At 42.6% G+C, this 13,682-nt stretch overlaps 1 protein-coding gene across 1 annotated transcript in view; it reads right to left on the bottom strand.

Moving 5' to 3' along the window:
- p3h2 (prolyl 3-hydroxylase 2) overlaps positions 1-13,682 on the bottom strand; it is a 60,840-nt gene that overhangs the window by 13,291 nt on the left and 33,867 nt on the right. Inside the window, exons 2-4 of the mRNA XM_048253303.1 lie at positions 4,358-4,510; positions 3,721-3,910; positions 498-629 (exon numbers count right to left, since the gene is read on the bottom strand). Of these exons, the coding sequence (XP_048109260.1) occupies positions 498-629; positions 3,721-3,910; positions 4,358-4,510 (475 nt within the window). The remainder of the gene's footprint in view (positions 1-497; positions 630-3,720; positions 3,911-4,357; positions 4,511-13,682) is intronic.

Here is a 13,682-nt window from a genome sequence, read left to right on the forward strand (position 1 = left end):
AGGATTGCATGCTCACCCCAGGCACTAACAGATCCATGGCAACCCATGTACAAGTGCTATCAAACAGGATTAACTTTTTGGACAAATAAAAGTTATCCACTTAGTGTGAGTAGAGACATCTGTTGCAGGTAATCAGTGTGAATTGAGCTCTAGGAGGAGCTAGGAAGAAACGGAAGGTAGGTAGGTAGGTAGGTAGGTAGACAGATAAAGTGGAGGTATGGTTCAAGATTCAAGTGTCTTTGAACAAGACATTGGAATGGGATTATATTACTTTACATTACATCGGTTGACTTCTTTATCGAAAGTCATTTTATCGGCCAAAAGTCATTTTATCGGCCAAACTCACAACATTTTATCGGCCAAACTTTTTTACACAACATTGCAAATAACTAAATGAAAAAGGTTTTTAAGTTATCCTCAGGATAGTTTTACAACTTGTCTTGTCTGAGAAACCAAGGGCATGTTTGTGTCATGATATGACAGCTGATGCAGCTTACCTTTGAAGTAGGCGAACTGCAGGTAGTCATAATGCAGGGGCAGATAGTTCTCCATGGGTGAGAGACGTCCAGGGCGAGTGGCCAAATCCCGCACACACTCATGTTCACAGTGCAGGACTTGCGTATAGTGATCTGAAACACAGATAGGCGAGGGACCAGGCTGTGAGTTCTCTGCGTGCAATCACATACTCTGGCACCTTTCCGCATCCTTCAATTTCAACAAACGATACAAGAGTGATTATCAAGGGGGATTCAACATTTAAATAAACATGTTGCAACATGCAACAACGTCCAGGGTATGACACAACAACAGAGTTATGGCAATCTGCTCAGGCCATGATTAAGTCTTGGACTGTCTGAAGGATGAAAACATTCCTTGGTGTGTCACTACATCTTGCAGACAGATTACATTGGACATTTTGCAATCATCTGCTAAATAATTTTATCCAAATTTGCAAAGCACAGACAAATGAGTACAGTAAACACCTGAGTCTGTTTATGGTGGTGAGCTCATGAAATGCAAACTGAACCAAATACTTTGGACTTTTCATGATCCCCACTCTGTGGACCCTGTGCCAGCTGAATAACTGGAGTAAATTCAGGTAAAAGGGACAAAAACGTCTTCCTCCCTTTGCAAATAAATGAATGGCCCTCCAAAGCTGGTCTTTTGATTCTCATTAAGGAGAGTTTGGTGTGAGTGATTGTGCACTGACGGATGACCACTGCCAGCAGGTTCACCTGCAGTCATTAATGCTGAGGGAGTCAAATGGGAAAAGGGAAATGAGGTTCCCCACTCCGATGAGATCATCTCCATGAGCTCATCAGAGCTGCTGATGGAAGGAGTGCTGCCGCATCAGCCTGCTTTTGATGTGGCTGACCGCGGTGCTGCCAGGCCCAGACCCAGACGACGGTTTTCGCAAAACTCCTTTAACAGTTCAGATCACAGATAGCAGAGAGGTTGAGGAAGAGAAGGAGGAGGAGGAGGAGGAGACAGGACAGAGGGGCTCTATCTGTTGCTGTGCACACGTTCCCGCATCCCACACATCCCATGTGTGACAAGCAAAATAGTGGAAATCTCAGCTTCAGATACAGCCACAGCAGATCCTGCTCTTGGCCTAAAAGGGATGGTGTGATTCCAAGAAATCCTAGTTCTCAGAGTCGTCTTGTATAGGGATGATGATGATCCTAACATGCCTTCAGTGAGTAACTGGTGGATTTGAGGAGTGCGACCAGCTGGCCGGTGGAGTTCCTTTACAGCAGATACATTTAGCATTCTGTAAATTACAGTCAACCCTCTATTACAAATGGCTAAAATGGCTGATATTGTGGTGCATTAATGGCTGATGAATTTCTGGAAGGTGCTTTCTTTTTATGAAGTTGAGAAATTTGGAAGGTTCAGGGGGGCGTCTGACTTTGAGACAAAACAGGGCCCTTGATCACACGGATGAACACACACGAATGAACACGTGGACACACACACACACATACAGAACAGATACATCAATGACTTCCCTCATTTTTCCCTCCACAAAGACATTGCCAAGTGTAAGTTCACCTTAATTGCACCCCTTCCCATTCCTCCACCAGGATTAAATCACACTTCAGAGCAGGGTTGGCTAACATGTGCAGATAACTGTTTTCGTCTGAAATGCATCGCCATCACAGAGACCTCCCCTGGCTGAACTGTATTGGCAAAAATGTGCTCATGGTTTCATTAGACAGATGCAACATCTCTCTTTGTTTAAAAATGTCTATCACCATTTTATGTGTTTGTAACTGACGTATGATCTGTAGCTGTAAAATAGATCCGTACCAGTAGAATAGTAGAAAGTGTAGGGCATGTGTTTAATATTGGCAATAACTTGTAGAAATCATTTACACAGTTACAAATAATTTCTACAGTTTCAAGTTGTGATACAAACTTTTGAGTCTGATTAGATTCCATAATGGTTCAGTTGGAGCATTTTTGTACAGATTTGCTTTATTCCAAAAATATGTGTGTGTACGGCCTTGAGTAGACTAAAATATTTGAGGGTATTAAACTTATGTTGCTCTAAATTCTCGGCCACTGCCCTGGTCATGAAGACTGGGCTTAAGAAAGAATGGGTTTTATAGAGTTGGTTTATGGACAGAGAGAGAAAGGCAGACAGCAGAGGAGGTACTGTACAGTATGGCGAACTTCAACTCCGAGCAGTGAAGTCATTCTGCCAGTGTATTGTGGCTGTCCTGCTAAGGCCTCTCTCTACTATGGTAGGGACTCAGACTGCACTGCTTGGATTGGAGTATCAGAAATTCTGCAGAACTTTTGCAGAAATTGCTATGTGTCCCACAACTAAACAAACCAATTTAAAACATTTTTCATTTGTTTGTTTGTAATTCAATGATCCTCTATACCACTGCATCATTTATTTGTTCAAAGTACTGTTCTACAGTAATCAGCAATTTCAAATAATTAGGGTGATTACAAAATGGCTACAAGTAGTGAAAATTAGCAGCAATTGCTAAGTCGTTCCAAAAACAAGTTTCATCTTTTTCCCTCCAAGATTCTGTGGTCTGTTAAATCACTTACTGTGAATGACAATACAGAACCGAGTGACGTTTTTAGTTCCATTGAAATGTATTGTACAGTGTGACCTGTTAAAAATGTCCCTCAACATATCCACGGTGATGAAGATGTTTCATGTTCTTACTCTGAAGATGGATGACTGGTAATTACCAGGAGAATCTCATTACTGGTGTTTCGAAACTTTACGCAGGACTTCTTTTCCCCTTTCGGGTCTGAATTCAGATGTCAACCCTTACGGCTCAGGCTTAGGCTTTTTGGAGGAGTTCTGTGTAGGAGAAATTTTCTGATCCGTCCACAATATCTCAACAACCACATGCAGATAGTAGTGTTTTCAACCAGTGACAGCACCAGAATAAAGTGCTATTTTCAGTAATATATCATACACAGAATCATTACAAAATATTCCTTAACCAAAATGAATCGACAGCTATCAATACCTCAACCTCGAAGTATCTCAACCTTCATCTTGAGTATCTAAATATGCCATATTTATTTATTTATTTATTTATTTATTCAAACTCTTTCACTCGTTGACTCACCTAAGCTTTTAACTAGCATTCACATTTACACTAAGTCAAGTGGTTTATGTCTTTCTGCCGAGAATAAACAGAAACTGTGTAAACACATTCCACCTGGGGTGCCCCCTCAGTGCCTCACCTGAGATGAGCTCGTAGAGGCTGTAGCGGTACAGCACGTGGTCCTGCTCCACGAACCTCTGAGGGCCCTCACAGAGCGCTCGGCACTCCACGTCGGCCTTAAAGTACTGTGTCAGGGCCTCCTCGAAGAACGGAATAGCCTTCCCATACTCGCCCTGCTCGTACAGCTTCACCCCTTCTGCAAAGGCTTTCTGTAAACACAACAGGAATGGAATTTTTGGCACATTTCATCTCAAACAAAACAGTTTCTGCAGGGCTTGAGAAGCGGACACTATGAGTACAAGTAATCTATTTTTGGAAGAGATGCCTTTTCCTCATTTTCTGCTCTCATAACAACCTGATCTACACATAGGAATTTCAATGGGTGCCGGTGGCCTTGGGACATTCCTGACTGCAGCCTAATGCTTAAACACCACAGAGCAAGTGGTGTCTGTTGTTTGACCTGGAAAGATAATGACCACATAACTTCACCCAATAACTGCAAGCATGGACAGAGTGACTTTAAAATTCAATTTCAGAGGCCTGGATGAAGGGCATTTTAATTACATTTCTATGAATGACATTGTGTGCTATGATATTATCCATAAGAGAATTTGAATGACAAGTCAGCTTTTTTGTTTTGCTTTGGTAGTGAATACCTGATGTGGCCGGGCTTCTCTGTCAATGAAATGCTTAGAGTCCACTCCCTGCAGGCTCTTGTACTGCTCCAGGTTGCGGCCCATCTCCACATGTTCCGGGTTGGCCTGGAAGTATGTGTGTGCTGCTGAAGCGGCCTTATCCAGATCCTTTAACTACAGAGAGAGAGAGAGAGAGAGAGAGAGAGAGAGAGAGAGAGAGAGAGAGAGAGAGAGAGAGAGAGAGAGAGAGAGTACTGTAAACACATGACCTTGACAAAAGACCTCATTACATTCAATCAGTGAGCAGAGAACATCATCAGAAAGTTTACTGATACACATACAATTGCCAAACAAAGCAACCCTTTTGCTGGACTTGCTCCATTACAGAGACCAGCTGCAACATGTGCCCTTGGAATAACACAACATGGACATTCAAGATGTCCACTGCGATTAGAGGAGATAGGGAATGTGAGAATTGAAGATTATCCCCTCATTCTACCAGAGGGGCTGCGGCTGTTAGGGGAAAATCTTATTCTTATTCCTACGCCCCCTCCCGCACACACACACACACACACACACACACACATCCAGGCCCCAACCTCCCAGCAAGCCGGACCCCCGCACTCCAGCTGCGAGCAGCAGGTTCCGGTTCTGCTTGCTGAATAGCAGTCCTGACTCTTAAGACCCTGGCCCAATACTGCACCAACACAAACACATTCCTTGCACTGTCTCCTCACTAAAGCATTGCATTACAAAAGTTCTGGATATGTGTCGGCTGCAGAGTTCAACACTCTGATTTGATCTTATGGATGGATTTTTACTGCACAGGAAGGTGAACTGAGTAGAGATCAGGCATTTGCACTAAGTAATCCGACGCTTGTCAAGCACAATGCCGCAAGTTTAGTATGCTAACTAGATGTACCGCATAGCGGTACAAAATATGACCGCCGCTCAGTCCTGTACATCCGTTCCGCGAAAATAAATCACACTTCAATTTGTCTCCATATTTTACTCCATCCCCCACTCTTGAAACTTTTGTGTATGCTTGTTTGGCATGCCTGAGTGTGTGTGTGCGGCTGCACAGAAAGTAGCCTACTGGTGCTGAAAAGGTGAATAGATTGTAGAATAGCCAAAGAAGATGTAGCATTGTTATAAAACCTTTAAAATCTCTAAACAATCACAAGTAGGGCAGTTAATCACAGTTCATCCATTGCAACTGGATTGATGAAAGGTCACTTACACCTGTAGGCTACATTGTGTTTGGGAAAAGCAAAAGGTATCAGCATAATGTTATTTATTTATTTATTTATTTTTTTTGTGTTTTTATAAACAAAAACATCTCTGTCAGTTCCATGCCGTTTTCAACAGCTATCAAAAACAAAGGTCATTTTTGGATGGATGGATTTTTTGTGAATGTTTCTTCTTCTACATAAGATTTTAGTCATCTTTAGTTCATGTAATACTTTATTGGCAATGCACAAATTAAGTAACAGTAGTCTGAAACGTTATTGTTAATGCACAAATTAAGTAACAGTAGCCTAGTCTGAAACGAAATGCTGTTTTACATCTAACCAGTGGTGCAAATAACTGACATGTCCAAATGGGCCTTGATGAAATGCGTCGCTAGACTGTTCATACACATTTTAACGGGCCAAAGTTGAAGAGCTTTTGTCCGTTATTGTTAGTGGAAATATAGGCTGATTCATGTTCCCTTGCATTGTGTAACTGAGGTCCATGGCTAGTCTGGCTTTCATCAGACCAAGCTCAATCTTTTAAGAAATCAAAAAATAAATAGCGGGCAGATCAGGCTGGGTTCACCCAGCCTAGTCCATAGGCACCCGATATTGTTTAATTTTCCGATTGAGATATACACGCTCTGGCTATTCTAAATGCAAAAATGCAACAGGGAGTTATGACAAAACGGTAACTAACAAACTAGATCCTAATAGAAAGCTGTTAGCTTCCCTAAGCTACAGGTAGGATTATAAGGTAGGCCTATTAACAACATAAATTGTCAATAGGCTATGCTGGCTTACACAAAATAAAATCTCCTTTGAAACCAATGGCTTCGCTTTACAGTATCAAGCGGACTTAAACTGCCATATCGCGGGCTTAAAAATTGTAATAACATTCAAGCAGCTCCATGAGTCAAGGAAAGCGCCAATGAAGTAGCCACTTCTAGATGGGACCCACTACACAGTAGCTTAAGGTGTGTTGCTAAAGCAGCCATAATGAAATGAAGGTGTCATTGTTTGTATACTTCACACACACGTGCTTTTTAATTTCACAAGACTACAACTACCAAGCTGTAATCAAAGCACATCGATTCCCCTCTCACACCATGCACGACTTAAAACAAAATAAACAGGCGCCTCAGTCTCACGCATGTATAGGCAAAACTGTATCAGACCGGTGTAACGTTGGTAAATCTTCCATTGCACAGAATGATTTTGTAGCACGTGCAATAAATGACAGTCGAAAGATACAAACAGTGCTGCTATCAATTTGCTTGGTATAACCGCATTTATAGTTTTCTACAAATGCAATCAATCAAATGCCTCCATCACTCAACTAACGCTAACGGTAACATTACCTAGGTCCTTATTGATATTACAAGATTAACGTACCTGCAGTAAAAACCAGGCATGTCCGATAAACATCCTCAGATTTATTTCGGCTTCAAGAAGAAATGGGAATTACACTTCATGTGAACATCGTCCTATCCTTATTAGATGTCCGCTGGTGGTGGTCCCCGGGGACGAAATTAAATTTTTCCGTAAAAGTCTAGTGGGGCTACATACCCACCAAATTTCATGTACCCCGGTGGTTCGGTGTCCCGGGTATCAATGACCAAAAATTCAGGGAGTAGATGACGGGAAAAATTCTTGAATTATGTGCATGTGTGCATGTACAAATTTATGTTTATGTGTGTGGGTGTGTGTGTGTGTGTGTATGTGCGTGCTTGTGTGTTTGCCTGCGTGATGTGTGTTTGTGCATGTGCATGCATGCGCATATATGTCTACTGTGTGAGTATGTGTCATAATGATGATTACTGTAAATGTATGTGTGTGCGTGTGTATCTGTTTATGCACATGTGTGCACATGGAATGGGTTAACATGACCCTGGAGGCAAACATATGGAAAAAAATCGGTCATCCCTACAGTTCTCAAGATATTCACAGAGAACTGTGTCTGCCCTACCCTCCTTTCGGGGTCCAGTCCAGCCGGGGGGGCTACAGATCAAAACGAAGAATGACGGTTCCATGCTATCCATGTGGGGTACATGCCCACCAAGTTTTGTGTACCCCGGTCTTTCAGTGTCCCGGGAATCCTTTGTTGGTGTACGTCCACTAAATGTACACATAAATTATTTTATTGTAAGGCCCCCCATGAACGAAAGTACACAAAACGTGGCATGCATTCGGAGGGTGTCATAATGATCCTACACTTTTAATTTCGTGCAGTTTTGACCTTGTCAGCCAGAGATATTGTGATGAAAACACCTAATTTTTGCTTTTTAATTTTTAACTAGGTGGCTATACATGAAATAAGTGGTAATGGGATGGGTTGACATGCCCCCTTAAGACCAACATACATAAAAAGGTGGACCTCCTAGGCCCCACGGTTATCGAGATATTCACAGAAAACTGTCTCCGGCCACCTACAGGCCAGTTGGTGTATAGTAACATAAATTAATTTATTGTGTGGCCCCCATGAACGGAATTCCACAAAACTTGGCGTGCATACAGAGGGTGTCATAATGATCCTACAATTCCAATTTCGTGCAGTTTTGACTATGTTAGGTCACAGATACCTTCAATTACAACACCTCATTTTTACTTTTTTTGTGTTTAACTAGGTGGCTATACATGAAATGAGTGGTTATGGAATGGGTTGACATGGCCCCTTGAGATCAACATACAAAAAAAAAATGGTCCTCCTAAACCCTACGGTTTTCGAGATATTCACAGAAAACTGTGTCTGCCCTACCCTCCTCCTTCGGGGTCCAGTCCAGCTGGGGGCTACAGATCAAAACGAAAAACGATGGTTCCATGCTATCCATATGGGGTTACATGCCCACCAAGTTTTGTCTACCCCCCGGTCTTTCAGTGTCCCGGGAATCATTGACGGAAATTTGGACATGCTAAAAAGAAAAACAAAACAAAAAAAAAAATAAATAAATAAAAATAAAAATCTGACTAAACCTATATGACCGCCGCTTCGCTGCGCGGCGGTCATAATAACAGCATTCTTCTCAACTATAGGGTCCCTTCAGGGGGGAAAGGAGTCCAACAAGGCAGGTCCTGCCCCTTACAGGAACAGTGACCCTAAAACTGCCAATCACACAACAGGGTGAAAGAGGAGGTCACTTGGCCGGCTGGTGCTGGTGATGGCTTTCAGAAATGAGGTCACTAAACTACGGAAGAGACCACAAAGGTCACTCATAAACACAGAGGGGAAGTCCTTAACTCAGCGCAGTAAAGGAGAGGAGGCACAATGATGGTAAAATCTAAAGAACCATTGACAGATAGACATGATGTGACACAGACAAAAATAGTCTTTTGATCATCTGTGTCTTTCTTGAGTTACTAATGAAATCAGTGGCGGAGTATTTTAATTAACCCTCATGCGCATTACAAAAGAACATCTGTGCTGCTTTGCCTTTGTACACTTCTTGGTGTTGAAACTGATATACCTTTCCTTTTAAAGCAAAAAAGAGGGAAAACATATCTTCTACTATTTAGTTTTGGGTTCTGAAAGACATTATGAGAATAACATCCTTTGAATAAACAGTAAGCCTGCAGCTGGGATGTTCTAACGTGTATGTTGACCTCAAACATATTCTGCTTAGCTTGACTAAAGTAAGCATTTGGTCTAGCAACATAACAACACTAAAAAGTCACATCAACACAGAAAGGTGAAAGTGCAAATGAATACAAATGTGCACATACAGTATGAGGAACAAACAGCTGAACCAGGCTTCAGCATGTGGTTGCTGTTGATGTCAGAAGCCCTTATTTGGGTGAAACTGAACAAAAACAGTTTACCTTCACATGATGGATGCCATTTGGAATCATATTTGTATGTGCTGGCTGCTGAGGGAAAGGACAAGCTCATGTGTGTATCATCATCTAAGCTTAAACAGGTGGAGAACTGTAAAAGCAGTCTGAATGAGGATTCATGATGTTTATTTTCCAGGGTGTAACCACTCATTGTTATCAAGTAGAGGGTCTTAAAAATACGAAGGGCTGAAAGCTCTTTTGGCTTGTTTATTTGAAGATATCATGCAGGCACTGCCATGATGTGAATGTACTTTTAACTAGCTGATAACAAAAGCTTATAACATGTGGCCGCCTGTATCAGATGAAAAAACATGATTCCAAAAGATATGGCACAGGACAGATATGTCTTAGATTTCACTTTCCAGGCAGACACTTCTCCCTGCCTATCTATATGCGGGCTGAAAAGCAAGAAATGATCACAAAAACTTTTTTAACCTAGACAAAATACTAAATACCAGGGACCTGCAACTGTTTTTTCTGCACCGTAACCCTCGTCTAACCTTTGACTAAATCTTCGGATGCATAATGACGTTAGTCCCCAATGTTTAAGGGTGGCTGATGTGTTGTAAAGGTCATCTGTGACAGCTAGAGCATGAGTCCTTGAGAGAGAACGAGGCTCTTTGTCTGCTCTGAGCTCTCACTTATTTCCCAGATGTCATCTGGCTACTGATTACTGCCCCTTGGCTAGAGGGTACTGAAACAAACATACTCACCCCAGCACCTAACCCAACCCCCACAACACACACACACACACCCTCACTTTCTCCCCCTTTCCTGTTTTTCTGTAATACAGCCAAGGTTTGGCTCTTTTATCTCCAGTAGAGAGGAGTAGAGGATGAAAAGCTGAGAGGGACATGCTTGGTTACCCCTGAAAGGCCAAAGAGCAAGCTGGCGTCGACTGCATTCCTGCACAGGCCGCCTCTCTCTGTCTCTCTCATTCTGCCTCTCTCTCTCTCTCCGTCTCTGTCTCTCTCACTTTCCCTCCACTGGCACTGGACTAAAAGGCTAAGTTGGGGGTGTATTGGGGGCCGTGGTGGTGGTGTTGGGGGGGACTGGACATTTTTGTGTCCCATCCAAATGCTGACCTCTTCAGTTTTCTTCAAAACGCGTCAAATTCCGGGAACTGTAGTGGCGTCTCGGAGGGGAAAAGAGTAACAGGGAGAGACACAGAGAAAAAATATAGAAAAAAAGAAGAGAGGGAAAGGGAGAGTTGCTGGGACTGGAACACCTGGGTAAGACGTCTTTTGCCCACTCCACCTGCTCCTCTGTGGCACCCTGTGCTCATAACCACTGACAGAATGCACACTGACTGGACAAGAGTCAGACTGCAGCCCATGCAGCACCACACAAGACCAACCTGGGCCCTGGCACTGAAAAACTAACTGTGTACACAATACAAACATATTTCACCACCCCGTCCTACGTCATATTCGGGTGGAGGTTCAGGTTACCCATTAGGTACATTTGGTTTACAGTTAATGAGTCCACATCCACAGAGACTGATCAGCATGGTGTCACTCACATTTTCATTCTGGTGTTCTTTCCAGAATGAGCAAATAAAAACAACACAGCCGCACTCCCCCATGCAGCTGACTGTTGTTAGAAAAATGATTCACTCGAGTAATAAAGGAAGACATTCAACTTTGATATATTGATCTTGGAGGCACTTTTGCATGCGCAGTGACTAATTTGGTCATGATGATTGATTTACAGCCCTGTCCCACTGCGCTGAGCTCATAAAATCAACTGAGTCCATCCTTCTGTGGTGCGTACCAGTGGAGAATCACCACTCACTCACGACCACTCATGCAGGAAATTATTTCTAGAGGAAGTACCATGTAATTAATTAAAGATTAATCAGATTTTGATGAGGGTTAATGATCCTTAAGCAAATATTTAAAAGTTAACTACCAAAATATATAATCCTCTATATTATTACCACTATATTTTTTCTACCTCTAGGCTACCTCAATTTGGATAGGGTTGAATTAGCATTATTGTATTTCAGCAGCCTACACTAAGAGCAGCTGTGTTAGGTTTCTACGGTTACACAAAACAGAGTGACTTCATCAGCAGATTCAAAAGGGACATGTAAGGACATCTATTTTTCTGTGCTTTCCCGATCTCCAGTCAGAAAATAAATAAATAACATTAATGCCTAAACTAATCCCTATTTCTTTTTAAGGAGGTCTTGGGGGAACATGAAGATTCTTTTCCATCAAGTCGTTAATTGAGTGTGATGTGATAAGAATGACAATATTTATCACTGTCCAAATAATTAGCTTAGAATACACATGGTGTTGATGGAAAAATGCAGCCTAATTCTTAGATTACATAACAATCTGATCTTAAAAGCTATTAATTATCATACTGTAGTGAGAGACCCCCAGGAATATTTTGATATGAAACCCTGCTTAAGTTGTAATAATAAAGCAGCAGTAATATTATTTGTGGGTTCAAACACACTCCCTCTTGTTCTACTGCTTAAACATTTTATTCATATGACTTTTCTGTAAAGGACTCCAGGCATGGAAGATAATCATAGCCGAGTTCCTGAGAGCCATGAACATTTCAAATGTTTTCCCTTCCCTCGGCATGTCTGAAGTGAGCACCTGTAGCCTCCTTTGCGATGTGGTTCGTGCCAGTTGCACCACAGAGAGACCTGTGTCAGACTGCCCAGTGGCTCTTGAAGCAAAAATAACACAACCTTTGATGTGGCGCCCGGCCTGAGCCAAGGCAAAGCCGCAACATTTGCATATTTACTTTCCTCGGCGCCCATCTCAAGAATGGGTGCTGGACATGAAAATGATGGCGCCCGCTCGATCCTGGAGAGGAAACATTAAAAGGTGCCCACACAGCTTCACTCTGTAGCTTCTAAAGGCTGCCTCAGTAGACTTCCTACTACTGGTTCATATCTTTTAGCCACCTGCCAAGACTGACCAGACAAATTAACATCTCCATCATGGAATAGGGAGTGAATTCAGATAACGTCTGGCTTTGCTCTATGCTGGTTTTAAGCCCTACACTCACTACACAAAGCACAACTTCAGAAGGGCACATTAATATGGAAAAAGACCTTCTGCTGATTCAATATACCCTCAGAATTCAATATCCTGCAGCATTGCAACTGTATGAGATCATAGGTGAGGACACAGAAGGTATTCCAGGTTGAGAAAGGAAGGGTCCCCTGTGTGAGTTAGAAGCCTAGGGCTCTGACAAGAAAGCGAAGATTTAGGGCAACAGGGTGAACAACTAATACACTGTTCCCCTTTGCCTGTAGGAAAAGTCTTCTCTGCCCTTTTTAAAGAGGATTTAACAGGCATTTGTTGAAGGTAATATTAACCCAACTTCACCGTCTCTGTCAGTATTGTCAGAAGACTGACAGGCATATTGGAGCCCTCAGAGCAGAGGGTGGTGTGAGGCCTACCAAGGCCACTGACAGGATATTAATGCCGCGCACAGGTGTCTGTCTCGGAGGGGCACTGGATGAGATAGAAGCTCCGAGACTGATAATGGATGTCAGATATCATGCACAGCAAGACATACAGACATTCCTCCACAACAGAGCTCCAAGGTCACACTGTTCCTCAGCTGCCGCTTCAGCTGCAAGCGGAGGGTGCTGGCAATGACGGAAGACGTGCCAGCCTCCAAGGGAAGATTTGGCAAGAGATCTCTCTCACTTGAGTGACTGACATTTCTAGGAGATTAGAGACCATTCACAGGTGTTTGGGGGCCTAGTTATCCTGTTACTTGTCCTCTCTAGCAAAACTATATTGCCATTGGCTACGGCCTTTGTTCTGGTATGGAATTTGATGGTGTGAGAGAGGCTACAAGTCTATAGAGTTGGCAGCCCTGCAATGGGATAATATGGGTAATTCTCAGAGTAGAAGACTTGATAAAATGAATGCTTTGTCTAAGCTTTGAGTTGTTTTGATTTAATAAAAACCATTGTGTTCAAAACTTGAGACTCAGTTTAGTCTGTGGGCTGAATGGTTCAGGCATCCCAGAGAAATCCCACTGGAGCAAGATAAGTTTCCTCATATTTAGAAAGTAGAAGACCATCTGGAGTGGCTGATTACAGTAGCCCAATGGAGCCCTGATGGAATGGGCCTAATGAGTTGAATTAGTTGAATTGCCTGGGCACAGCCATCATGGTCATACTGTTTACCTAAGGGGCCAGAGGTTTCCCAGCTCTGTATAAGCTCAAAAAGCAGCAGATTGGAGGGGGTGGGGGGGTTAAGCAACACCTGAACTCTGAGTAGCAACTCCACTCAAATTCAACT

Source organism: Alosa alosa, chromosome 9, assembly GCF_017589495.1.
Source record: "Alosa alosa isolate M-15738 ecotype Scorff River chromosome 9, AALO_Geno_1.1, whole genome shotgun sequence".
Lineage (NCBI taxonomy): Eukaryota > Metazoa > Chordata > Actinopteri > Clupeiformes > Clupeidae > Alosa > Alosa alosa.